We start from the raw sequence: 27,808 nt of genomic DNA, 5'->3' as shown, positions 1-27,808 counted from the left end.
TTCCTGGTATTTGTTTCACCCTAGGGTACTGCACCATGCCTTCGTGGCAGCCTTGCGCTGGTCATCTACAGGGGTAGCATAGTGCTGTTTTTCCTGGGGTGTTCAATCTCTTCGGCAGTGTCGGCCTGTAGTGCAACTGGGGACGATTCGGCTTCACCTTTTCTGGTGCCTTCATTCTTCCGTTTTCCCATCCTAATGGGGCGACTGCTTTGCTACATTCCATTAGTCTGGACTGGTCTGGTATAGATGACAAGGAAGGAAAAATTATGTTCCTTTCTGTATTCATAGAAAAAGTGCAAAGAAACCAAAGAGGAGGGAAAAAACCCTCACGAAACAGTGAGACGTAAGAAAGAACAGTGAGGAAAATCCAAGGAGGATAACAAAGAAGTCTTTATTGAGATACTTAAAAACCGACCCACACCAGTCCAGGCGCTCTCCCTAGTGGACGTTTCTTCTGTTTTTTAGTTTACTCTAGGGTTTGTTTGACGTGTGTGCCTGGGCTTCCTCGAGTTCTCGGAGGTATTGACCATTTCATCATGTGGAAATGCGTTGTCTTTCTCCTTGCCACCATACTCTGCCAGTTCAGTGTAGCTCGGATGCAGTTTCTGCATTGAGCCCTCTTCCCTACGTCAGATATCTTTTTCGTGGTGCATGAGAAGCAGCCAGGAGCCACATCCTTTCGCTGTGCATCTTCTCAACGACACTTTTACTTTGCCTTTGGTGCAGGAGCTGCCGGAGGCCCAGCTTTTGAGCACTAGTGCCTTTCATGTTTACCTTTCTTGTGTTTTATTATAGATGTTTTATTATAGAAGTTGAGCACCATTGCTTGTCTATTCAAAATACTGAACATTCCAGGCTCATTGATACCCTTAAGGGGTGAAGTACTTGGAACTATTTTCTCTGTCTCCTTCCACTGGTGGATGGATACAACCCATTGATCTGGTATGATTTAAGGAAAGAAAATTATCAGGTAAGAACATAATTTTTCCATTGCATTGGATTTCTGATACATCCCCTTTTATGAAGAAATCGAATGTTTAGATTTATAATGGAGTGCCTTTCCCTGGATACCTGAGGTCGGAAAGCTAAAACATCCTCAAGCTGTGGACCCCATATTTAAACATGTTGACGGGTCGTGTTTGTTATGTATGCAGTGTGCTCAAAATAGAATACCTCCATGACTTTGTTGGTTATAGTTAGGTGGGGAGGGAAAGGAGAAGATGTAGTTTAGCGGGAGGCCTAGTGTTTTCCCTCAACATCTTGTTCATTGTCCATTGTTTTGTTTGGACTTCTTGTTGTTTTTGCTGTTCATAACCTTACGCTTTTACTAGATCTTTTGCTGGATGACAGATATCTACACATGAACCTGGCTATTTGTCCAGGCTTTTTCAGAATTCGTAGTTTGAGATTTTTTTTTCCTTTTCTTTCTTCCTCCCCATTCTGTGTTTCATTATGGTTGCGTTAGGGTTAATTATTGTTGGGCTATTAATATTTCCCAATCCAAATCCTTTCAATTTGTCTGGATGTTAGTTTATTATATTAATATTTAGTATTATATTCCGTTGGATTTTACTTTTGTTGTTCACTGGCTTGCTGGACTCCAAATGGTGGTATATCAAATAGTCTGGGTCAGTATTGAGCCTCAAGCTAAATTTAAACTCAGATATTCTGTTACAGAAGTTATGCTGATACAGCTGATATTCAGTGCCATACCCGCGTAGCTAACGGCAAAGATATGACTGCTTTTTAAGCAGTCCTGCCTGCCTAGTTAGTTATGCAGATGCTAGCACGGAATATAGATGGTGCCCACAACCGCAACATTTCCAGAGCAGTCAGGGGCATCTCCTTTCCAGTTAGTAGAGCGCTTTTTGAGTGCCTTTCGGCTAGTTTTTTGTGGCTAATTGTGTGTTTCTGGTTTCTTTTGCACGCAGTATTCAAGGTGTTGTTGCACCATGGAGCAATACATAGGGAATATAACGTCCTCATTTTTGTTTTCCATTTCTTTCATAATACCTAACATTCTATTTGCTTTCTTCGCCACTGCTGCACACTGAGCAGAGGTATTGTCAAAGATGACACATAGATCCCTTTCACCCCTAATGTGGAACTTTGCATCGCGTAGATATAGTTTGGGTTCCTTTTTCCCCATATGCATCACTTTGCACTTTTACATTTAAACGTCATCTGCCATTTGGATGCGCAATCTCCCAGTCTCGTAAATTCCTCTTGTAATTTCTCACAATCCTCTTGAAATTTAACAACTTTGAGGTAGGCTCGGTCTTTGCCTTCTCCATAGGGGATCTTGGCTGACGTTGATGAGGACTACTGTTGGGAGACAGATGACCTTCAGTACTTCTCGGAGTAGGAGTCTTATAGCGTACCATCTGACACCTCCCCTCCACAGTAAAGGAGAGCAGTCTCTTCCAGAGAACCTCTCCTTTCCCTTTTGTTTTGTCAAAGAATTGGCAGCTGCCATGCCATTTCCTTTAGAAGTGGAGGACAAGCCCAGGGCTAAGATGCTTGAGGTCTTGGACTATGAGTCTCTTCCTAGAGAGGCTGTGATGGAGGATGTTCTCATGCAGAATTGGTTGTCTCCTCCATCTGTCCTGTTACTGCCCCCCAAAATTGACACTATATATACTGGATTCACAGTACCGCACGGTTTGATCAGCCTTAGCTGCCTCATCATTCCCTAGTGGATGAATCTTCCTTCAAAAGGGCCAAGTGTTCTAGAGACTATGCTCCGGCGCCCTGAGTAGAGAGGATAGAACCTTGGACTCTTTTGGGTGTAAGGTGTTGCAGTCCTTTATGCTCGTGTTCCATAGTCAATCATACCAGTTCTTAATGAGCATGTACGTGCAGGACTCATGCAAGTTGCTAAATTTGTCAGACGCTCTCCTACCGGAGAAGGCCAAATCGCTTTGCCAGTTGGCCAAGCAACAAAAGACATGTTGTAAGTTCTTGACCAGGGACACCTCTGATACTTTTGAATAGCTTCCAGGATCTCTGCTCAAAGTATAGCGATATGCAGATTCTCATAGCTGTGTGTCTTTGACTCAGATCTGGCAGTTCAGCAGAAGTTGGCGTATTCCCCTTGCCGGGGGGATACATTTTTTTTTTTTTTTTTTTTTGAGAGAAGGTTGAGGTCGCTGACCAAATCAGGACACACTGATACCATCCATTCTCTCTCCTGCCAGGTGCCTTTTGCATCTTCCTCCTTCTAGGAGACATTTTTGGGAAGTCGAGGAAGGGTAGTTATTACTCACAGAGGCATAGGTATGCTACCTCCTCTCGCCCGCAGGATCAACCCTAGCGCGCTCATTCCCGTCAACAGCATGTGCCTAAGACCCCAGTAGCTCCCCAGTCGAAGCAAGGGGCAAGCTTTTGGATGGTTCCAGCAAAGCATAGCCACAGTACTAGTGACAAATGGGGAGGCTGAAGTTTTTCCACGAAAGGTGGCCCCTTGTAATCTCCAACCAGTGGGTTCTTCAAATAGTCCATCTTGACCAAATTGCCCACCGATAGCTCATTACTTCAGCTCTCAGCATGAGCCAGATACTTGCAGAGGAACTCTCAGCCCTTCTAAAGGCCCATGCGGTTGAGACCGTTCCACAAGGGGGGGAGAGTGGGGATTCTTTTCCAGGTACTTCTTTGTGCAAAAGAAGACAGGCAGGATGTGCCCTATCAAATTCCTGGTCAAAGAAGAATTCAGAATGGTTTCTCCAGGGCACCCTTCTCCCCATGATTCAGGAAAACGATTGGCTGTGCTTTTTGACTTTGAAGTATGTTTACACTCACATACCGATACGTCCCGCTCACAGGAAGTATTTATGATTTCAGCTGGGGATACAGAACTTCCAGTTCTGTGTGTTGCCTTCTGCCTTGCGTTGACTCCCAAGGTGTTTACCAAATGTCTAGGGGTAGTCACAGCATCGAACTGGGAGACCATTTGTTCCCTTATCTGGACGACTGCCTAATGAAGAGCATGCTGAAGGCCGGTGCTTGGGAGTCCTTGAGGAGGATTATTCAGGTGCTTGAGCTGCTAGGATTCATTTTAAACTCCCCCAAGTCCCATCTACACCCTTTACAGAGATTGGAATCCTGCTCAGTATACAGAAGGCTGGAGCCAGGAATGAATGCTCTAGTCGTACTGACTTTTTGGGTTCGATCCTCTCAGCAGGTCACGGCTTGGCAGATGTTGAGGTGGTTTGGCCACATGGCATCCACACTGCTCATAACACATCTTCACATGAGAATTGTTGAATGGACCCTAGCTTCTCAGTGGTACAAAGCCACGGGGAATCTGGAAGGTGTCTCGCTCTTGCTGTTTAACATCCGATCCAATTTGACTTTGGGATTTCCATTCCAAGTTCCTCAGCTGCAAAAAGTACTGACAATGGATGCATCCCTCCTGGAGTGGGGAGCTCATGTCGATGTGCTTCACAATCAAGGTGTTTTGGTCTGCTCAGGAAGCCGATTTCAAGATCAATCTCCCAGAGCGTCAGGTGATTTGGAATGCTCTAAAGGCTTTCAGAGATTGGCTGTCTCACCAAATTGTACTCATTCAAACAGCCAATCAGATTGTGATGTATTACACCAACAACCGGGCGGGGGGAGGGGGGTACCAGATTACTACTACTACTATTTAGCATTTCTATAGCGCTACAAGGCATACGCAGCGCTGCACAAACATAGAAGAAAGACAGTCCCTGCTCAAAGAGCTTACAATCTAATAGACAAAAAATAAATAAAGTAAGCAAATCAAATGAATTAATGTGAACGGGAAGGAAGAGAGGAGGGTAGGTGGAGGCGAGTGGTTACGAGTCAAAAGCAATGTTAAAGAGGTGGGCTTTCAGTCTAGATTTAAAGGTGGCCAAGGATGGGGCAAGACGTAGGGGCTCAGGAAGTTTATTCCAGGCGTAGGGTGCAGCGAGACAGAAGGCGCGAAGTCTGGAGTTGGCAGTAGTGGAGAAGGGAACAGATAAGAAGGATTTATCCATGGAGCGGAGTGCATGGGAAGGGGTGTAGGGAAGGACGAGTGTGGAGAGATACTGGGGAGCAGCAGAGTGAGTACATTTTATAGGTTAGTAGAAGAAGTTTGAACAGGATGCGAAAACGGATAGGGAGCCAGTGAAGGGTCTTGAGGAGAGGGGTAGTACGAGTAAAGCGACCCTGGCGGAAGATGAGACGGGCAGCAGAGTTTTGAACCGACTGGAGAGGGGAGAGGTGACTAAGTGGGAGGCCAGCAAAAAGCAGATTGCAGTAGTCTAAACGAGAGGTGACAAGGGTGTGGATGAGGGTTTTGGTAGAGTGCTCGGAAAGAAAGGGGCGGATTTTACGGATGTTGTAAAGAAAGAAACGACAGGTTTTGGCGGTCTGCTGGATATGAGCAGAGAAGGAGAGAGAAGAGTCAAAGATGACCCCAAGGTTTCGAGCTGAGGAGACAGGGAGAATGAGAGAGCCATCAACAGAAATAGAAAACGGGGGGAGCGGGGAGGTGGGTTTGGGGGGGAAGATGAGAAGCTCGGTTTTGGTCATATTTAATTTCAGGTGGCGTTGAGACATCCAGACAGCAATGTCAGACCAGCACGCTGAAACTTTGGTTTGGATGCAAGGTGAGATATCAGGGGTAGAAAGGTAGATTGGGAGTCATCAGCATAGAGATGGTAGGAAAAGCCATGGGATGAGATTAATGAACCAAGGGAAGAAGTGTAGATAGAAAAGAGGAGGGGACCAAGAACAGAACCCTGAGGTACGCCGACAGGCAGAGGGTTAGAAGTAGAAGAGGATCCACCAAAGTGAACACTAAAGGTGCGGAGGGAGAGGTAGGAAGAGAACCAGGAAAGGACAGAGCCCTGGAATCCAAGTGAGGACAGGGTATCGAGAAGTATGCTGTGATCGACAGTGTCAAAAGCAGCGGAAAGATCAAGAAGAATAAGGATGGAATATTGACCTCTGGATTTAGCCAGTAATAGGTCATTGGAGACTTTAGTAAGCGCAGTTTCGGTTGAGTGGAGAGGGCGAAAACCAGATTGTAGTGGGTCAAGAATAGCATGTGAGGAGAGAAAATCAAGGCAGCGGCGGTGAACAGCACGCTCAAGTAATTTGGAGAGAAAAGGAAGGAGGGAGATGGGTTGGTAATTAGAGGGACAAGTAGGGTCGAGTGAAGGTTTCTTAAGGAGAGGTGTGACCACAGCATGTTTAAAGGCAGCAGGGACAGTCGCAGTGGAAAGTGAGAGGTTGAGAATGTGACAGATAAAAGGAATAAGAGCAGGAGAGATGGCATTAAGAAGGTGGGTGGGAATGGGATCAGAGGAACAGGTGGTACATTTTGAGGAAGAAAGGAGAAGTGTAGGTTCCTCAATAGTAACTTCAGGAATGAGGGGAAGGAGAGAGAGGGGAACGGACTAGTGGAGGGAGAGGTGGTGAGGTAGAGAAAGCAAGGTTTATCTTTTCAACCTTGTTGTGAAAGAATTCAGCAAGGGTCTGAGGAGATAATGAAGGGGGAGTTGGGGGAGGGGGCACCTTGAGGAGAGAGTTCAATGTGGTGAAGAGAAGTCGAGGATTAGAGCCAAGAGAGTTGGTCAGTTGGATATAATAATCCTGTTTGGCACGTGAAAGAGCAGATTGGAAGGAGGTCAGCATGAACTTAAAGTGTAAGAAATCAGCAAGGGCCCGAGATTTCCACCAGAGGCGTTCGGCGGAGCGGGTACAGGAACGTAGGTAGCGGATATTAGAAGTCAGCCAAGGTTGGGGTTTTGTACGCCTTACAGGGCAGGTCATCAAAGGTGCAAGAGTGTCTAAGGCAGAGGATAGAGTATTGTTGTAAGAAGAAACAGCCTCGTTGACAGATGTGGATGGTGCCACAGTAGAGAGGAGGTTTGAAACATGGGAGGATAGAGATGAAGGGTCAATATCATGAAGATTCCTAGATAAATTAGATAAGATAGGACGGGACTGGGAGGGAGGAGATTTAAGTGTGAAAGTTATAAGATGGTGATCAGAGGAGGGAAGATCAGAGGCAAGGCAACTAGAGGGTGAACAGTTGGAGGAGAAGATGAGATCAAGACAGTGACCATTTTGATGAGTGGGGGAGGTGGAGCATAGTTGGAGATTAAAGGAGGACGTTAAAGCGAGTAACTTGGAAATATAAGAGTTGGAAGGATCATTAGCAGGAATATTAGTCACCAAGGATAAGAGAGGGGGAGGAAGGATCATGGAAGAAGGCAAGCCAGGCATCAAAGTCACTGAGAGGATGAAAGGGACTTATCAGGGGGACGATAAATGACCGCTATTCGAAGAGGCAGAGGAGAGAAAATGCGGATAGAGTGGACATCAAAGGAGGAAAAACAGTGAGATTGAGGTGGAAGAAGGGGTTGAAATCTGGAGGAGGGAGAGAGAAGTAGTCCAACACCGCCCCCACGGCCAGCAGGGCGAGGAGTATGTGAAAATAGATAACCGCCATGGCACAGGGCTGCGACTGAAGCAGAGCCAGGTTTCTGTTATGGCGAGCAGATGGAGGTGACGCGAGATAAAGAGGTCATGGATATAGGCGAGTTTGTTACAGATAGAGCGGGCATTCCATAGGGTGCAAGAGAAGGGCAGAGAAGAGGAGGGGAGTAGAGAAATAGAGATGAGGTTAGAGAGGTCGCGGTGAGATCTGTAGAGTTGGGATAATAGTTGGTGAGGGGGGCCAGGATTGGGATTGATGTCACCGGCTGAGAGTAAGAGGAGGAGTAAAAGAGAGCGGAGGAGAGTAGGAGAGGTGTGGCCACGAAGGCGTTGAAGGCGAGAGGTATTTAGGTGGAATGGGGAAGGCAAAATGGACGGAAGAAAGAGGCGGAAATTAAAAGCCAAGAGGGAGGAAGAGGGTAGGAGAGAAGGTGAGGTGATGAAGTCGATGGATGGGCAGTGAGTTCCTGTAGCGGAGAGAGGTAGGGGGTGAGGGAAAAGATTAGGAAGGGACAGGGCTAGGAAGAGAATATGAATAGGGGCAATAAATTACTGAGGTACTTTAGCAAGATTAGATGTAAAGAGAAAAATGCCCCGGTGCGCGGCACCTAGAGCTGAGGCCCTGAGTGGATCGGAGTGTCACCCCGGAGAAGGCTGTAAGGATATGCAGATGAGCTGCAAGTCCTCCACAGCACCTGAAAGGCAGCCGGTGGTAGAGCTGGGCACCTCTCAGCTGAGGAAAGGCTTACCAGGGGTTAGGCCGAAGCCAGCATTCCTCCCCCTGAGGGTCGCCTGATCCTAGCCAAAAAGCACCTGGAAACTCTGTGCACTTGGAGCGAAGGCCCTGGGAAGATCGGGGTGGAACTGGAGTCACCCCGGGTACAGCTGTGAGGAAATGCAGAAGGGCTGCAAGTCCTCCACAGCACCTGGTGGGAGCACTGGGCACCTAGAGCGGAGGCCCTGAGTGGATCGGAGTGGACCTGGGTGTCACCCCGGAGAGGGCTGTAAGGATATGCAGATGAGCTGCAAGTCCTCCACAGCACCTGAAAGGCAGCCGGTGGTAGAGCTGGGCACCTCTCAGCTGAGGAAAGGCTTACCAGGGGTTAGGCCGAAGCCAGCATTCCTCCCCCTGAGGGTCGCCTGATCCTCTGTCAGGAGGCTGTTCGTAAGTGGTATTGGGCTGTCCACCGTGGTATACTCCTTTGCATCATGTATATGGCAGGCAAAAATAGCCTGTCTTACAGACTGAGCAAGGTCATGCAACTACACGAGTGGTTTCTCAATATGGGCGTTACCTGAGAGATCTTCCAAGCACCCCTTTGGTGGATCTCTCTGCCACCCACATCAATCACAAAGTCCCTTAGTTCTGTTCCAGGCTCCAAGCCCACGACAGATTAGTGTCTGATTCCTTCCTTCCTTCCTTCATTGGGGGACAGATCTTCTGAATGCGCATCCTCCCATACCTGTCATGGGTTAGGCTTTGCTGAAACTTGTGCAAGACCTCGGGATCATGATTCTGATCGCTCCTTATTGGCCTTAACCAATCTAGTTCCCTCTTCTTCTGGAGCTATCCTCTGAAGAATTGTGGAGATCGTAGTGTTTTCTGACCCTCATCACACAGAACAAGGACTGTCTACTGCATCCCAACTTCCAGTATCTGGCCCTCACAGCCTGGATATTGAGAGCCTAGAATTTGCTTCCTGGTATCTCCTGGGTCTTGGCTTCAAGGAAAATTCCACCAAGAGGTTTTACTCTTTTAAATGGAGGAAGTTTGCTGTCTGGTGTGAGGGCAGGGGCCTAGATCCTGTTTCCTGCCCTAGTCTTTCCTTAAGACCAACTCTGTACGGGTTCACCTCAGTGAGATTAGTTCTTGTCAACGTGTACAGGGTAAGCCCATTTCTGGACAGCCTCTGGTTTCTCGAGTTATGAGAGGTTTACTTTTATCAACCCCCCCCCCCCCCCCCCCCAATCAGGCCTCCACCTGTGTCATGGGACCTTGACGTTCTCGCCCAGCTGATGAAAGCTCCTTTTGAGCTGCTGCATTCCTGTCATTTGAAGTGCTTGATCTGGAAGGTCATATTTTTAGTGGCTGTTACTTAAACTTGCAGGGTCAGCAAGCTTCAGGCCTTAGTTGCAGATGTACCTTATACTAAGTTTCACCACCACAGAGTAGTCTTCCGCACATACCCTAAGTTGCTGCCTAAGCTTGTGTCTGAATTCCAGGAGCTCCAGCCAACTTTGCTGTATTTGGGGGAATGGCAGGTTGTTGGGGTCTGTGTGAGTTTGAGTCATGAAGTCAGGGGAGCAGTTGGCATCCAGGTGGTCCTTTGAGGAGTTGGCAAAGAGGCTAACACACTGTCCCAGTGAGGGTATGGTTGGCATGCTAGCCTTCTTCCTCACTACCATCCTTCCCTGGTTTAATAAATTTTTCTCATGACTACATGGTCAGGAGAAAGCCAATGTACTTAAGTGCTACTGGGTGATACAAGATTAGAAGTTCATTATTGCTCTTAAATAATGAGCTTGGCTTAATTTGTTCTTCACTCTGTCCAGTACCCCTCTTGATTCTACCACCTTTTTTTTTTTTTTTTTTTTTTTGGAGGCTTATTTTCTTACTCCTATTACTCTCATCTATCTATCTGTTCCATCTGTGCTTACACCCTATGCTGTCTATTAAAATGTTTTATTGTGTATTGTGTTGACATTGTAATGTAGCATATTATGCTATACTTTGTATTCAAATATTTTTACTGCTGTAATTGTCTATTGCTTATGCTTGACTTTATTCTTGCTGTACACCGCCTTGAGAGAATTTCTTCAAAAAGGTGGTAAGTTCTAATAAATAGATATAAAATAAATAAATCCACATTCACCCTTCCGGGGAAGAAATTCTTTTCTACGGTACTCTGGTCTACTATTTTCCTGTCTTGCATTATAACAATTATTATACTGTGGCTCTTCTTTCATTGTCCCAGTATGGCAACACTTATGTTCTTATATGTTTTATGCAGGGTATTTCTAAAGGATTTCTTAAATCTTGTTGCAGGTAAAGAAGGCATTCTTTGCTTTGGTAGCCAATGGTGTTCGAGCCGCCCCACTTTGGGAGACTAAAAATCAAAACTTTGTAGGTAAGGTGCTATTTACTTAGATCATATTGGTGAGATGGCTGTCTTACTGTGTTACTGTATCTCAAACATGGGAGTTTTAATTGGCAGCTTTTTGTTACATGTAGTTTCAGATGTCAATATATTCAGTGCTGGTATCTCAGGATGTAAGGAGACAGAACTGTACTAAATTTGGGATTATTAGCAAGCAGAAAATTAGGTTCTGTGTGTTAATTTTGTTTTTGATTTTTGAAGGAATTAAAGACTGCAGAAGTAGTGTTCTAATTCTCAATGCTATACTTTGCCATCTGATGGGTTCAGGGGAGGCAGAGTTAGATTTTGAGAGATGGTAGTGTGAATGTGAAGCAGGTTTGAGCTGCCTAGTTAAGACTGATGAGACAAAGGAATGCAATGTTGCCAAAAAATGAAATATACAAGGAGATTTGTGAGCATCATATGCCTGGTTTTTGGACCATGGGCACTAAATAGTGACAAGGCATTTTTTTAAATGCTTAACATCACTTTGCACCCTGATGCCCCTGAGATTTCAACTGAACTATCCTGTTTCCTTAGGAAAGAATTCTAAGTGTTGGTGGCATCAGAGGTACATATTTACCTTGTATTGCCTGACAAAAAATTGGATGAAATATTCAAAGATTATTAGGGGCAGACTGGGTGGACCGTGCAGGTCTTTTTCTGCCGTCATCTACTATGTTATGTTACTGTGTTATTAGGGGGATTCATAGAACTGATATGATTTATATGTCCAGTTTCCTTGCAGGAAACCAAGCTACAAGGTGGCTTTCAGCATTGTATATATCTAGTGGCACTATAGAACATTACTGGTAGTCATTTAAGTTGCAGCTCATTAATCTTTAGTAGATTTTGGAAAACTGTAGCTCTGATTTGGAATCAGTTTGTGAACTGACTTCCTCCATACATTCTCATGTCCCGGAAAGGTAGTCTAGATATGTACAAATATAGAAGTTCCAAAGGAGGTGGGGGGGAGGGGAATGCTGATTTTTTTTTTTTTCTTCTGTGGGAAATCACTCATGTTTTGGACCTACCAAGATGAAGTTAAAGTGCTATCTAAAAGAAAATGCTAAAATATTGGACAGACATTTTAAAAAGGCCTAATGTGATGATGCCTCAGCAGCAGCGTAACTTTTTTTTTTTTTTTGTAAATTCTCAAACTAGATGAAAGACCCTGGAAACCCATAGAATATATTATGTAACTGATGATCTGTCTCATGTTAGAAAAAAAGTAGAAAATCTTTCAACAAACAGGTGCCAAAGGCACTGATGAAACACATGGGACCATGGAGGCACCTACCACTGGAGATCTGGAAATGGAAGAGAGAATTTTTCGCAGAATAAACTGGATGTTCAGCCTTTGCACATGGGTAACATCATCCAGTGGAGTTTGGGCAATAAAAAAGTAAACTTAAGCTGCAGGAGTTTCTAGAGCAGTGAACACCATATGTGTAGATCCTCCTGCTGATCCTCAAATCCTACAGCCTCCTTAGGATTAGGGGGGCTGTAGTTGGGGGGGGGGGGAGGGCAAGCACTCTAAAGGATTCTATAAGTGGACACTGTCAATTTATCCTCAAGTGACATGCATGAGGCCAGCGCAGTTCTTTTCCCATGAATCCCACCTATTTGGTGTTTTGTGTTTTTCTCTGTAGTGTATTTATTTAAATGTACATGGTAACATAGTAAGACAGCAGATAAAGACCTGAATAATCCTTTCAGTCTGCCCAACAGTCACATTCATTATCAATTCAAGATTGAATCAACAATGAACGTGAGATTATATACTTGATCATGGCCGTTCTTTGGTGTTTCTGGGACCTAGACCATAGAATTCCACCCAGCTCTGTCCTTTTGTTCCAACTGCTGGAATTGCTGTCAAAGCCCATTCCAGCCTATCTGAATCTGTTGTCATTTGCAGGACACAGACCGTAAAAGTCTGCCTGGCACTGTCCTCATGTTCCAAATTACTGGAGTTTGTTGAAACAGCCCATTCTAAACTGGATTGCGACAAGCGGGACATTGACCGTACAAGCCAGCCCTGCACTGACCTTAGTTTTTACAGCCAGAGTTGCCGTCTAAGCACCACTTGGTGTGCAAACACATATGCAACCCTTTAAGTTTAGTTTTTTATAACATATGTAACCTTTTTTTTTTTTTTTTTTTTTGTTATCATTCATTTTCTAATTAGAGATCCTCTGTGTTCATCCCACACCTTTTTGAATTCTGCCACCATTTTTTTCTCCACCACCTGCCTCTGGAGGGCATTCCAGGCATCAACAACCTTCTCTGTGAAAAAGAATTTTCTGACATTACTGCTAAGTCTACCACCCTGCATCCTCAGTTCATATCCTCTAGTTTTACCATTTTCCCTTCTCGGGAAAATATTTATTAATACCTTTCAAATATTTAAACGTCTGTATCACATCTCCCCTGTTCCTCCTCTCCTCTAGGGTATATATATTCAAGTCTGTCTCTTCTCATACATCTTTTGGCACAAGCCCATACCATTTTTGTCGCCTTCCTCTGGACTGCTTCGTCATCTTACATCTTTAGCAAGATACATCCTCCAAAACTGAACACAATACTCCAAGTGGGGCCTCACCAACAACTTGTACAGGGACATCAACACCTCCTTTCTTCTGCTCGTTACATCTTTCTATGCATCTTAGCATCCTTCTGGCTATGGCCACTACCTTGTCACACTGTTTCGCCTTCAGATCAGATATTATCACCCCAAGGTCGCTCTCCCTATCTGTGCATATCTACCTCTCACTGCCTAGCACATACAGCTCCCTTGAATTTCTACTCCCTAAGTGCATCACTCGGTGGTATTTTGCATTGAATTTGAATTGCCAAACATAGGCCATTTAGTTCATTCTTTTTCAAAAGTAGCTTAAGGTGAGTTACATTCAGGTAAGTCCCTGGAGGACTTACAATCTAATTATATACCTGAGGCAATGGAGGGTTAAGTGATTTGCCCAAGATCACAAGGAGCATCAGTGAGTTTTGAACCTTTGGTTCCCTAGTTATCAGCCTCTTACTCTAACTACTAGGCTATTTCTTTACTCTACTGAAAAGTGGTGTTGGTTGCCTCATTTTTCACTTTTCCTTTTCTTAGATACCCTTTAAAAATAACTGAAAGCCCTCACTAAAGTGGCTTTTTTTTTGGGGGGGGGGGGGGGTTTGTTAGCACAGTTGGTCTGTATGGCATTGGTGCACCAAGTGATATTGGAGTAATTGTAGCATGCATATGGTACCATTATCATTTCTGAAAGTCAAGGGAAAGGGTACAAAAATTGGTTCTGGACGGGCTGTGGCACACACACATAACAGTTGGATACATTCAAGCTATGTGTGGTATATTTCACCCATTCTAACCATGCATTTATATCACCATATCCTGTCTCGATAGCAAAGGTGTCTGTCAGGTCAGTCACATTAAGGACCTTGATGGTAAATTTTACATTTTCAGGAACTTGGGGCATCAATGAATATGAATTCTCTGGATCATTATCAGGAATTAATTTTCCAGGTGTAGGTAGAGTAGGGTGTGTGACAAAAATGTGAAAATGACCCATAGGGTCTCTTAGTCGCATCTATACCTACAACATAGGTACGATTCATGTCCAGGTTGATTCCCTGAAAAGTAAGAACCACTGTATTGCATCGTCCTATTTTACAGGTTGCATGATCAACGTATGGTTTGAATATGGAAATTTTTCTTAGGGGTCATGCCATGTCATATGAGACTTATCAGGCCAACCACCAGGACCAGTGTACCACCACAAACCAATATCCCAAGCATAGCAAGGATTATTGAACCAAGGGAACCAATTTATGAGCATGCCACGTGAGTAGGTACACACATAAACTGGAAACCTGGAATAATGTCGTTGCCATGGCAAGTTCCCACATTTTGCAATACTACAAATGTCAAATTGAAAAGTAACAGTATCCATAGTCAAATCATGTCTGCGGTAACAGGGTAGGAAGAATTGGCATAAACACTGTCTTTGCCATCGTATATACTATAGTCTGTGGACCTAAGAGCGTTGCTTACATAATGGGTGAAACATAAAAAGTACAATAGTATGGTATGCATCATGAAAGATATAAACAGGACAAAATGGAAAACAGTTAAGATAAAAATGGTAAAGGATAGGGATAGCCCCCAAGCGGTGATGTCTGTTAATAATTTCAAATAACTCAAATCTGTCTCCCCTTTGCCTACAAAATAACCAAGGGTGCCAACGTCTATCTAATACCTTGTGGGAAACCAACCAAAAGTATACCAATTCTCCAATGCTAGGTCTGGACAGTGGTATACTTGTTCAACTTTGAGCCAACTAATGCCATAAGTCAATTGCTGCTAAAATAAAAGTTTGGGGGGGCGGGGAATAGACTGAGTAATTTAAATGAATACAGGTTTGGGGAGGCTATGTGGCAGCAATTTGTTAAAGTACTATTTTGCTGCACTCTGCCTCCATACCCCTTCATTCAGGAGTCACTGGGAGGACTGCTTGGGCAGTGTTTATGCTGTTCTATCCAAGTCATAGTTCTCGATCACCACCAATCCAAATGAACTTTTTACTAAGAGCATTAAGCTGTTAATGTAGGCATTAGCACTCGATAACAGTTAACATGGAAACAGACAGCTCATGGTAATTCTCACAACTACATAAAGGGTCATCGATTTGATATACTACCTTTCTGTGGTACAACCAAAGCAGTTCACATTTATTATATGCAGGTAATTTCTATGTCCCTAGTGACTCTCAATCTGGGGCAATGGGTATCCACCCACTACACTAACCATTAGGCTACTTCTTCGTGCCATAGCATGGAATGGGAAGAAATGGATATAGGCTGTGCCTTGCATTTAATGTATGTTAACTGTTAATGCAGTAGATAACATGGATCACTTCATGCCATCTTTTAGGTGGCATTAAGTGATCCATATCTGGCATGCACTTAATCAGTGATAAGTATGTTGTGTCTGCGCTCTGCATCCTCCAACAGGTAATGCTGAGACTTTGCAATCACCACACTAATTTGGGCAATTACTTTGCAGTACCTGCAAAATGTTATTGTACTTTAGTGAAATGGTCTTCAAGTTAGTCTCTCTATCACCTCATTTAGATCCTGTACTTTAATTTTCATACTATGGTGATAATGTGGGCATTAATATACATAGCTTTAACAGTGGTGCTCTTTTTCTGATTTTGTATGCAGGTGTTTAATGTTTTACTTTTGCCAAGATCTATGGCCATCCATCCCTGACAGACTAAGTTTAAAGCCTCCTTCAATAGGTTTATAAGTCTGTTCTGGAAGATACTTTGCCCCTTCTTTATCACGTAGATGCTATCTTTGTTAAACAGCCTGTGGAATATTGTCTTATGGTTCAGCAAACCAGAGAGTTCTTGTTGACACTATCTCGGTAGCCATGCATTCTTTTACAGAATGTGAGCTTTTCTGTTTCCACCTTTTATTTTCCACCAGAAGGACTGAATACCATCTGTGCACCTATATAATTTCTTCCAGAGCTACAAAGAGACTTTTGACACTGTGTCCCCCTGAAATGCATCATTCATACCAACATGGATATGCAACATTGAGTAGTAGGCTTGATGAGTCTCTGCAGTTTCTCTATAATGTCTCAGTTCTTGGCACCTGGCAGACAACACACCTCCTGGATATCATCTCTGGGCATCAGAAGAATTTGATGACAAAATTTTCTAACATGTGTAAAGTTTCAAACTGTTTGAAAGAAATAGTAAAGCTTTTAAAAAGTCTGATGCATCAAACAAGATGTGCATAAACATAAGCCTGAACGAAAACAAAAAGGACAAGGAGCCTTCAGGAATAGGGATGTCAACTCAAACTTTTATTGAACAGACCTTGACAATCTTTATTGATTTATTTATAACATTTATATCCCACATTATCCCAAACAAGTTTGAGTTCAATGTGGTTTACAATAAACAGTGTAGGATACATAACAAAGTATAATGCATAAGAAAGTAATTTGTTGTAAGAATCCAATTTTGCAATACAAAATCATAAACATACTGAGATAGCTATGGATGTTTAACATTTAGAAAATCTATTATGAATGACAAATTGTACATGAAGCAAAGAAAAAGTTAATGGTAAATACAGTAATAACCAATTCAGGTAATAGTTGTTTGAGACATGGTTGTTCTTTGTGAGGGTTTGTTTGAATAGTAATGATTTGAGGATTTTGCGTAATCTAATATATTCCTGTATATTATTTTGGGTGGTTCCTAGGTAAGTGAAGTCTTCAGAGTGGACAGTACTTGTTTGCAATTTGGGAGATATAGTCTGAGAAAGTGTTTTGCCTCATATTTAGTGTTCTTTAAGGTAAGTTTTTATTAATGGTACCATATAGTCTGGAGCTGTGCCATTTAGTATTTGAAAGATAAAGGTACATAATTTGAAGGTAATTCAAGCTTTGATGGGAAGCCAGGGTAATTTGATAAAGGGGAGGCACTTTCAAAACGAGAGATTTGATATATGAACCTGGCTACAGTGTTTTGAGCTGTATGGAGTTTTTTTTCAACAGGTACTCCTTACAGCCAGCATATGTTGTTACAATAATTGAATTGGGATAATGTTAATGATTGTACCAATGGTCTGAATATTTCTGATGAGAAATAAGATCTGATCCTTTTTAGTTTCCCAAAGAGACCTGAAAGATTTTGTGATTACTGAGGAAACTTGAGTATCAAATGTTAAATGTTTGTCTATAATTATACCTAGAATTTTCAGTTTATTGTCAATGGGGAATGAAGTGTTGTCAGTTGTGAAACTGTTGTGGTCGTTTTGGTCAAATAGGTTGGTAATGACCATGAATTTAATTTTTTCTTTATTTAGCTTTAGTTTGGATTTTGAGGCCTAGGTTTCCATCAGATTTAAGCCAAGTTTTGCCTTTTGTAAGATTTCTTTTTGAAGGTTATGTATATGGTAACATAGTCAGCATATATGAATGTTTTGAGTCCTGCTGTTTCTAGTCTAAGTGATGACATCATTACATTAAACAGAATGGGCGTTAATGGAGAACCCTGAGGGATGCCACAGTCTGGTGACCAAGGAGAGGACATTGACATTTTGATGACTTTTGGATTTCAATATCATTGCAAGACCCCTGTCGCAGGCAGCTTCACTGAAACACGGGTCATGTCAGGTCTATTCAATAAAAGTTTGAGTTGATGCCCCTATTCCTGAAGGCTCCTTGTGCTTTTGCTTGAGTGCATCTTGGATACCCTCTCCTGTGCTTCCCATAAACATAAGCCTAACATGCATTAGTAACAGAATATTTTGCACAGATTGTACTGGGAACTGGAGAAGTTTTGTATTTGCACACACCACAGTAGTGACCATTAGATTATATGCATCAAATATTTGTATCTGGAATGCCATCATGTAAATCTCTGCAGTTGAGCACGTTGCCCATCATTTCATAGCTGTTGCACCTCCACTTTAGCCCTGTGTTCAACAATGTAATCCTCAGTCCCCCAGATATTTTTTTCACTAGATTGTCCATCTCCTTCAGTAAAACTAGGAAAAAGAAAAGGTGTGTGAGGGGGAGAAAAACAGTCAATAAACTGTCAATAGCATTAGCCATAGAAAGTGAACTAATTTTTTATTCTTCTCTTCAGATCACTTGCTAAATCGTCAGTATTTAAAAAAAAAACAGATATTAAGCCTTCAGATTCTATACATGCTTCCTTGCATCCAGCTTTCATAGCTAATACCTTCACTACCATTGGACTTAAAAAAAACAAAAAAAGTGTTGTCTATGAAGCTTTTTGTGCACAGTTTTCATGTGTATTAAGCCTCTCTGTGCACAGCCAAAGAGATTCACTGCCTGAGCGGCCCCTCCTTGTGTTGCAGAACAGAAGAAATTGGTGTTGTGCCTCCAACCCTCCGTGCCAGGACTCTTCGTGCATGCTGAGTTTGCAGAAGAACTGAGTATGTGCAAGGAGTTCCAGCGTCGTTGGCTGGAAACAGCCACTGACTTCCTCTGTCTTGCAGCGACAGAAGGAGGAGGGGGCAGCTTGGGAAGCGTCTCTTTAGCCCCATGTCCCAGGCCCTCTGGTGGCTATGCCACTGCTTCATACTAAAGGTATTACTGGTTTACTCATTTGAAATTCTAATATATTAGGGAAAAAATTAGCTAAAAAGCCTCGTACCTCCTGAAATTCCCTTTTGTAAACCAAGCATCAAAAAAATAACCCAGCAAACTGACAAGCTATAAAAAAAAAAAACCCTGCCTTGATGTTGATCCAAGATGGCGACGTTGTGAGTTTAATCACCAGACGCGCTCCAACCTACCTCCACTAGATGCTGAAGAAGGCGCTTTGCCTGTCGATTGTGATGGGCAAACGGAGAGGCAAAATCAGGGAGGCTCCCTCTACCCCTGGCGGAACCCACCAACTTCAGCAAACAACGCTGGAACGGTATGGAATCGCGCCAGGCCCCGAGATGGTGTCTACTCCTGCTGCCGGAGCTAGCGCATTGACGCTAGCCAACAGTATAGACGGAGCTTCCCTAAGCCCCGTCGAACATGCGGCTCCCCTGCAACCCGGACGAGGAAGTACTCCATCAAGTCCTGCCACGCTACTCCCAGGAGGAGAACAGAGTGAAAGGAGAGGGAACTTGCTGGAGACAGAAGGAAAACTGGATGCTAGCAACCTGGGTGAACCAGTCTTTAATTCTGATCCTGTAGTAAGATCAAAAACAGTGAGTACTCTGGACCAGGTTGTTAAAGCTCTCCTCCCGGATTTTTTAACGGGGAAAATGGAAAAACCAGCCATAGTGACCTTAGAGTCACCGTGGGACTTAACTTCCAACATGCACTCCACACTACAAACTTTGGTTAAAAAAAAATACCGAGACAATTAAAATTCTAGCTGAGAATGCGTTGGCTCAATTGCAAACTAATGATCTCCACACCTCTGAAGTTAAAGCTCTGGCTTAAAGAACTGAGAAGGTTGAGCTTATGGGTCAAGCTTTTCTAAAAGATAAGAACTTCAAGGCAATTGGAGTATTTAGAAAATCACTCCAAAAGACTGAACTTACGTTTTGTAAACTTTACTAGATCACTGCTTGTTACTCCATTGCAAATGGTTAGGAAGTACTTGATTGAGATACTAGGTATGTCTGAGAATTCACTGCCTCCAATAACTCGGGCTTTTTATTTGCAAACTAACACTAAAGATGTAAAGGAAAATTTGCAAGCCCAGAAGGAGGAGGAGGTAATGAATCTCACTACTTTTCTTGAATCGTCACTTGAGGTGATAACTCAAAGAACAACTTTGTTAACTACCTTTGCACTGGAATTAGATAGAGACGCAGTGCTCAGACTTTCCCTTAGACATCTAGATTCTTTATTTTTGGGTTCAAAGATAAGTGTACCCGGATTTATCTAGGGATACACAAAAGAGAGACAAGGTATTTTTAACCTTGCGCCCTAGGGTGCTTGCAATAGGTGCTAATTTCCTGTTAAGATTTCCTTGTGTATGTAGAGTATTGCACCAGCCTAAATCCTATCAGTTTTTTGAACCCAACCAGTTGGAGGATTTCCTGATAAGTAGAGAGGAGGTTAATGTGATAATTTAGTCACATATGTAGTACTTTATGACGGCTTAGAGTGACCACTTGGGACAAGATGTTCTCTTTCATTTGTTTTGCCTGTGTTTAATTTTTCTTTCTTGGATCGTTTTCTTAATAGTATTGTGGACGATAGAAAGGAAACCTTAGATTTGAATTTTTTCTTATCTTCTATTAACTATTTGTGTAAACACTCATAAGAGATTATTATGATTGTTAAAAATTTAATAAAGAGAAAAAAACCCTGCCTTTATTAAATCTTGAAGTGCATTTTTGTAGTTTGGCCAGCAGGTGGTGCATGTTTATGCTTAAAGCTGTTACAAAGGATTGACCTCTTTCTTTCTTTTAGTTAACACAAAGATAAAAGAAAGTGCCTTGCAGGGATGTAACCAGCTTTTTTTCAAATGTTCCATAGCGTCCCACAGATCAATCCAGAGACTTGTGGGTTGTGTCCCTCTACCAACAGGTGGAGATAGAGAGAACCGCAGAGGTTTGCTATATGTGGACCTGTGCAACCAAGTAAATCTCAGTATTCTCTCTATTGAGCAGGTGGACAGACATCTCTGTGCAGCTCTGGTTTGATCTGGCTACTGGTGTCCTTTGGGCCTAGTTTAGTACAGACAGGGGTTGAGTGGCTGTGTGCAGCTTGTGGTGTACACCTGGTGGTGCCAGGTCCCTCCCAATCTCCCCCTACCTTTCCTCCATTGGCTGGGGCTATTGGCCTGATCGGGTGTTTCCTTTCTCTCCTGACAAAAAAAAAAAAGGTACGCGTCTCTTTAAGAGCCTTGGTTTTTGTTTAATCATACAGAGGGGCTAGATGGACAACAGAGTCAATTTTGGGGCAGGCATTTGAGGAGCATGTCTACCTTCTGAGGTGGCTAAGCGCTGCTCCCGGTGTGGGGGGCCAGAGAGCAGCGTCGGGGGAGTGTGCGTCCTGCCACCGTCAGCCCACAGCGGGTGTTCAGCACAGCGGGAGTTCCCCTCAGGCGTCCAGAGACTCGGAAGTGCAGGGGATAGTTTCGGTGGTTTCCTCGAGGCAGTGCAGCGGGCGCATTTTTCTCCTCTCAAGTGCAACCCACTCCGCATGTGGCAGTTGACAGGCGCAGAGCGCTTCTGTGGCACAGGCTCCGATGGAGGGAAGCGATTTAGAAGGAGCAGGGGAGACCGTTTCAGTTACTTTTTCCCCAGATTTTGTTTTATTAATGCACAATGCCTTTTTTTCTGAAGAAGTCAGGAGCTTCTCTTCAGGCAGCCCCGTCTCTTCCTCAGCAAATTTTGGTTGCTGCAATCTGTCTTTCCTGCCAAAACGTCCCCGGGTTTGTTTCCGGGCTGTCCCTCAGAATCATTGGATTTAGCAGATGAGGTCACCCTGCCTTCTGAGGAGGGGGATGATCTAATGGCTGCCCGACTTTTTCACAGGGAACCGCTTCCCTCCCTGATTGCTAGGGCTTTTGAGATTTTGGCCATTTCACCCCCTGAATTGTCAGGGGGAACAGGTTCAGTGCCCTCTATTATGTCTGGCACCAAATGCCCACCTCGTTCCTTTCATGTGCATGAGGCCAAGAAATTCCTTATTTCGATGCAGTGGGATACGCCGGACAGTGGGTTTAAGGTTGATAGCTATGTTGCGTCTTTTACGCGCTGCCTGCTGCTTACTTAGACTTGCTGAAGGTCCCTATGGTTGATTCCTTAATCACAGCAGTCACTAAGAAAACCACTCTCCCTGTGGAGGGTGGCACGGCGCTGAAGGACCCTCAGGATTGTAAGTTGGAGACTTGCTTGAAGCTGTCCTTTGAAGTAGCGGCACTTTCCCTGCAAGCCTCAGTTTGTGGTTGTTATGCGGCGCGGGCATGCTTATCATGGGTACAGAAAGCCTCCTCTCCAGAGGAGCTCGTGGCTGTTTTGCTAGCCTTAGAGTCCGGTTTAGCCTTCCTTGCGGATCTCCTTTGTGATCTTTGCCCCATGTAAGCCGCATTGAGCCTGCCATGAGTGGGAAAGCACGGGGTACAAATGTAACAAAAAATAAAATTGCTTAATTTAAGATTGAGCAGCCCTAAGTTTGGGAATCATCGACTTGTGATGGCTCAATCCTGTTAGTTGACTGAAAAAGCAATCTTGTTCACCTGTAACATGTTGTTTTCCCCAACAGGATTGATAAGCACACAATCTCTCTCACCTCTCCAAAAGTTGTCAAAGTTTTGAGATTTTGAACTAAGAAGCTGGGGAGATTTGCACATGAGAGAGGCTATGAATGCTCAGAACATTATGCTAAGTTCTGAGCTCTGGAATAACAGTTCTGTCTTGGCACTGTTGGATGACATTACCCATTTGTGTGCCTTATCGGTCTTGCTATTTATGGGAAAACACCTATTCCTTGTTTTAGTACTGCATGCGTGCAAGAAGCAGGTGTCCAGTCCTTCTCAGTTTGGCGACCAGCTTTGATTATGACAACCTTGGTGTTTAAGTTTCTTTAGGGAAGTTTATGAGTTTTACAAAAAGTGATTTTTTATTACTCTGCGGATGATAAAACATAATTTACTTCATTCTTGTCTTTGCTGCTATTTCTGTTCATGCAATAATCATTATGAACACACAGCCCTCATCTCATTCTCAACCAATTCTGAACCCAGAACAGGGGGAGAGGCAAATGATTTAGACAAGCTGCATCTGCCCTACATTCCATGAAGGGGAGAAGAGCTCAAGGCAGCTCAGACCAGGTAGAGCAGGAATGAAGACTCAAAGCAAGAAAGGTGCAAAGCAGGCAGACACTAATATAAACTGACAATACAGTACAGACCGACCCATTGTCAGATGTGAAAAGTTGAATAATATGGAAAACACTGTATAATCCCTTCAAACAATGCAGAAACAAAGGCATAGTTCCCGATTTTCAAAAATTGTTCTAAAACAGATTTTAATGGAAATGTTTACTTTGTGGGGGGGGGGGGGGGTCTGCCAGATATGCCAGATGGTCAGATTAGCGAAGGTCGAATAATCGAGACTGTAGTTGGTTGGATCAGAATGATGGATCACTTGGTCATATCTAAGTACTGTTAGGAGGAAGCAGCAATGTTTGAGAATGGAGAAGGGCGCAGCAGGAAGTTTATGCAAGGAACATACCTATCAATATCAGCATGGGATATCTTAACCCCCCCTCCCCCCCTCCAAAAAAAAATCCTGTAATTCAGATGTAAGCCAAAGCTTTGATTGTTAAGCTACAACCATTAGTTTCAAAGGGACATCATGATTCTTAAGCAACAACCACCACTGAAAATATTTTTTTTTTTTTATTTCATCTGCAACATTAACAGGAATATCAGTAAAGCATTTGGTTCTATGGATATTGGAAGCAGGTCCTTTTTTTTTTTTTTTTTTTTTTTTTTAATTATCAATCTTAATTTACCACCATTCATAGTAGATCAGTGGCTTACAATGTTATCAAATAAAAAAAAAAAATAGAAGGAAAGAAAAAAGCTCAATACCACTGTCTCCCATTGCACACCCAGAATAGATCAGTCTCCAAAAGCTCACTGGAAGAAGAGAGCCTTAAGGCCCACTTCAAATTTTGGTATTATCTCAAGGCAAAGAATTTCAGTATAGAATTCCACAATAAAGGGACAAGGATGTAAAAGGCCGGGTTATGGGTTGACTCCAAACAGACTTAAGTAGGTGGTAGAATTGCAAAAAACTTATAACATGAGCACAAATGAAGTGAGAAGGCCTGAGGGATAAGTACATTAACTGTGTTAGAGAAAGGGGACAGTATAATAGCAGGAAATTGATATGGTTAGGTAAGCCCAAGAAAGCTATAATAGCCTCAGAGAAGCCTTAAATAGAGGAATCTTCTACTAGTGGAAACAACTTAAATAAAATAGCAACACTTCCTCCGTGTCTACCCAGTATGATGTTAGACTGGAAACGGAGTCGACTGGTTAATGATGTTACTATGAAAGGGGACTTACGAGGACAAGGAGATGTCTCTATATAGATGAGCAATTAACCCTTTAACTTTACCCTTTCCTAAAAAAATGTTCTTCAAATCCTTGCTCAAAGCCCACCTCTTCAATATTGCTTTCGGTACCTAACCTTTATACCTTTCAGGAAATCTAGACTGCCCCTATTTGACTGACTGTACATTTGTCCTTTAGATTGTAAGCTCCTTTGAGCAGGGACTGTCCTTCTATGTTTTGTACAGCGCTGCGTAACCCTAGTAGCACTTTAGAAATGTCTAGTAGTAGTAGTAGTAGTAATGCAGCCCTGTTACACCAGAGAGCATGTTCTTCTTAGAAACATTTTTATATTGAAATTATTCTGTACCGTGTACTTTTATAAGTATTTCAGTTAATGTTTTATGTATGGGTTTTTGTTTGTTGTAACCTGTCTAGTAATCAAGCTAGAAATGTTTTAAATAAATACAGAATTCCTAATCTGAAAAAATAGGGACTATTGGCCTATGCAGCACTACTACCATCTCTGTCTGATCAGTGACTACCTTATTAGAAAAGAACTGGGAAAAATTAAAGGAACAAAAATCCTTTCAGGGTCATCTCCTATTTGCCTAATGGATCTCTGGGCAGACAAAGGTGTGAACTGGGGAAGGGGAAACATTTGCACCTTTATATTGTACTACTAAGTTGGATCTATTAATTGCTTTCAATTTATAATATCTAATTGTTTTGTTGCAGGAATGTTAACAATTACAGATTTTATAAACATATTGCATAGATACTACAAGTCTCCAATGGTGAGTATCATTGTCTTATTTTATAAGTTTTCAGGTCAGGTTGAATTCCAGTTAATATTGTATTGCACTGTGGATAATTGCATTTTAGTGGTATTGCTTCTCATTATATATTATGATAAAGGTCTCTGTCAATCAGAGTATTTTTCCAAAGAGGCCTTAAGAATCCTGTAAATTTGAGATAATCGTGTTTCGGCTGTCATAATTAAGTATTGGAAGTTGGGTTTGAATTTTAGATGTAATTCACCTTTATTAAGTCCAGGCTCAAGGTGAATTGCAGTCAGACACACAAGGTATTTCCCTGCTGAAGTAGACTTTCAGTCAGTGTTACCTGAGGCAATGAAGGGCAAAGTGACTTGGCCAAGGTCCCAAGGAACATTTAGTGGAAGTTGAACCCTGTCTTCCCTGATTCTCAGCATGTTCATCTAACCATCATAACATAACAGAAAAAAAGCTGATAAGGTCATGACACACAACCACTCAAAATGCCACTTTATATATATATATATATATATATATATATATATATAATTTTTAAAATCAATAAACAGTTCATGGTGTAGAATAGTTCTGCAGACATACTACTTTGGAAGTATTAAGGGTCACTGCAGTACAAATTCAGACATACAAATAGCCTGTCTCCAAAAATGTCAAATATGTGCAGAGTAATCCTGGCAATCTGGGTACATTGGTGTGGTAATTTTTATTAAAATTGAAGTCCCTTACATCTCTGCTGTTCATAAATCTCCCAGCATTGGCGCCTTTTGTTTCACCTTTCCTGGAGTTCTTCAGGGAAGTGCTAATACCACAGTGTGTTGTGTTCATGTACGATAACATAGTAACATAGTAGATGACGGCAGAAAAAGACCTGCACGGTCCATCCAGTCTGCCCAACAAGATAACTCATATTTGCTACTTTTTGTGTATACCCTACTTTGATTTGTACCTGTGCTCTTCAGGGCACAGACCTTATAAGTCTGCCCCACCTCCCAACCACCGGCTCTGGCACAGACCGTACAAGTCTGCCCCGCCTCCCGATCTTGACTAAGCTCCTGAGGATCCATTCCTTCGGCACAGCGCACGTTTGAATTCCGTTACCGTTTTTCCACCACCTCCCGCGGGAGGGCATTCCAAGCATCCACTACTCTCTCCGTGGAAAAATACTTCCTGACATTTTTCTTGTCTGCCCCCCTTCAATCTCATTTCATGTCCTCTCGTTCTACCATCTTCCCATCTTCGGAAAAGGTTCATTTGCGGATTAATACCTTTCAAATATTTGAACGTCTGTATCGTATCACCCCTGTTTCTCCTTTCGTCCAGAGTATACATGTTTAGTTCAGCAAGTCCCTCCTCATACGTCTTTGTAACGCAAATCCCATACCATTCTCGTAGCTTTTCTTTGCACCGCTTCAATTCTTTTTACATCCTTAAGATACGGCCTCCAAAACTGAACACAATACTCCAGGTGGGGCCTCACCAACGACTTATACAGGGGCATCAACACCCCCTTTCTTCTGCTGGTCACACCTCTCTCTATAGAGCCTAACAACCTAGCTACGGCCACCGCCTTGTCACACTGTTTCGTCGCCTTCAAATCCTCAGATACTATCACCCCAAGATCCCTCTCTCCGTCCGTACCTATCAGACTCTCCCTGCCTAACACATACATCTCCCGTGGATTTCTATTCCCTAAGTGCATCACTTTGCATTTCTTCGCATTGAATTTTAATTGCCAAACCTTAGACCATTCTTCTAGCTTCCTCAGATCCTTTTTTTATAACATAAAGCAGTGTTGCTTACCTGTAACATATGTTTTGTTTGTAGACAGTAGGATCATTAAGCCACACAAGTGGATGATTAACAGTGCAAGGACAGAACTGCTTTCCCAAAGTTCTGAGCATGCACCATCTCTTCAGCTCCTTAGTTGGTTCCAAAACTGAACACAGTTAAATACCTGTTGGAGGAGGGAGGAACTGTGTACCTTTATCAATCCTGCAGCCTATGAAAAACACCTTACAAGTAAGCAACCTTCTTTTTCTGTCGAGAAACAGGATTGAGTAGGTACACAGATGATTCTCAGATTTGCTGCTGCTTGGTTACATATTGTCTGCGTTTTTAGAGCAGCCAGCGTAGTTAGGTGTGAGTTAATTAGATCAACTTTATTCAAAACTAGGATACTGCCACTGTTATTCAAAACAAATCTTATTTACCCAACTAAAGTGGCCAAAAAGTTCCAACAGTTGCTAATTGTATTATATAAATGGAGGAAAAAAGCCTCTGTATTCCCGCTTCCGAACAGGGCGTACAAGAGTGAAACCAGATTGCAATTATATTGGCGACACTAAAGATAAGTGTTCGTTAGATGTGATTTGTTTGTTAAAGTTACAATTGGAGGTTTTTTCTAGCCTATGAAGATTCCATCCCGATACAACAGACGTGATTATGTTCTGAAGCGGGAATACAGAGGCTTTTTTCCTCCATTTATATAATGCAATTAGCAACTGTTGGAAGAGTTAATTAGATGACAAGGACAGTTTGCAAACACTGCATGACCAAAGGTGCTGTCCTGTGCTAAAGCCTGACCCAAGCAAAAATGCAGTGAATGTATGAAGAGAGGACCAGGTAGCTGCCTTTTAGACTAGTCAGAAATGGATTTCAAGAGGGCTACTGTAGTTGCTGTAGTTCTAATTTTGTTGAGAATTGACCTTGGAGATAAGGGAAGTATGTGCTCGTTTTTTGCAAGAATTGTATGCAACAGGCCAGCCAGTTTGTAAAGGTTCTTTTTGCAGCTGGCTTCCTGGTTCTATTCAAATTGAATGAAATTAATAGTAGTGTTGACTTCCCT

At 42.8% G+C, this 27,808-nt stretch overlaps 1 protein-coding gene and 1 long non-coding RNA gene across 10 annotated transcripts in view; both read left to right on the top strand.

The window, feature by feature from the left end:
• The window catches only part of PRKAG2 (protein kinase AMP-activated non-catalytic subunit gamma 2), a 635,875-nt gene that overhangs the window by 485,639 nt on the left and 122,428 nt on the right, over nucleotides 1-27,808 (top strand). For all 9 annotated transcript variants that reach the window (XM_030198247.1, XM_030198257.1, XM_030198237.1 and 6 more), the window contains 2 exons: nucleotides 10,499-10,580; nucleotides 24,908-24,966. In XM_030198247.1, coding sequence (XP_030054107.1) covers nucleotides 10,499-10,580; nucleotides 24,908-24,966 — 141 coding nt within the window. The remainder of the gene's footprint in view (nucleotides 1-10,498; nucleotides 10,581-24,907; nucleotides 24,967-27,808) is intronic.
• On the top strand, nucleotides 13,165-22,930 carry LOC115466789. The gene is made up of 3 exons (XR_003941591.1): nucleotides 13,165-13,293; nucleotides 19,862-19,867; nucleotides 22,920-22,930. It is a non-coding gene; the product is annotated as an uncharacterized LOC115466789 (long non-coding RNA).

This window comes from Microcaecilia unicolor, chromosome 1 (genome assembly GCF_901765095.1).
Source record: "Microcaecilia unicolor chromosome 1, aMicUni1.1, whole genome shotgun sequence".
In the NCBI taxonomy this organism is placed as follows: domain Eukaryota; kingdom Metazoa; phylum Chordata; class Amphibia; order Gymnophiona; family Siphonopidae; genus Microcaecilia; species Microcaecilia unicolor.
Note: the sequence above shows the minus strand (reverse complement) of the source record. Positions and strands in the feature narration are given on the sequence as shown.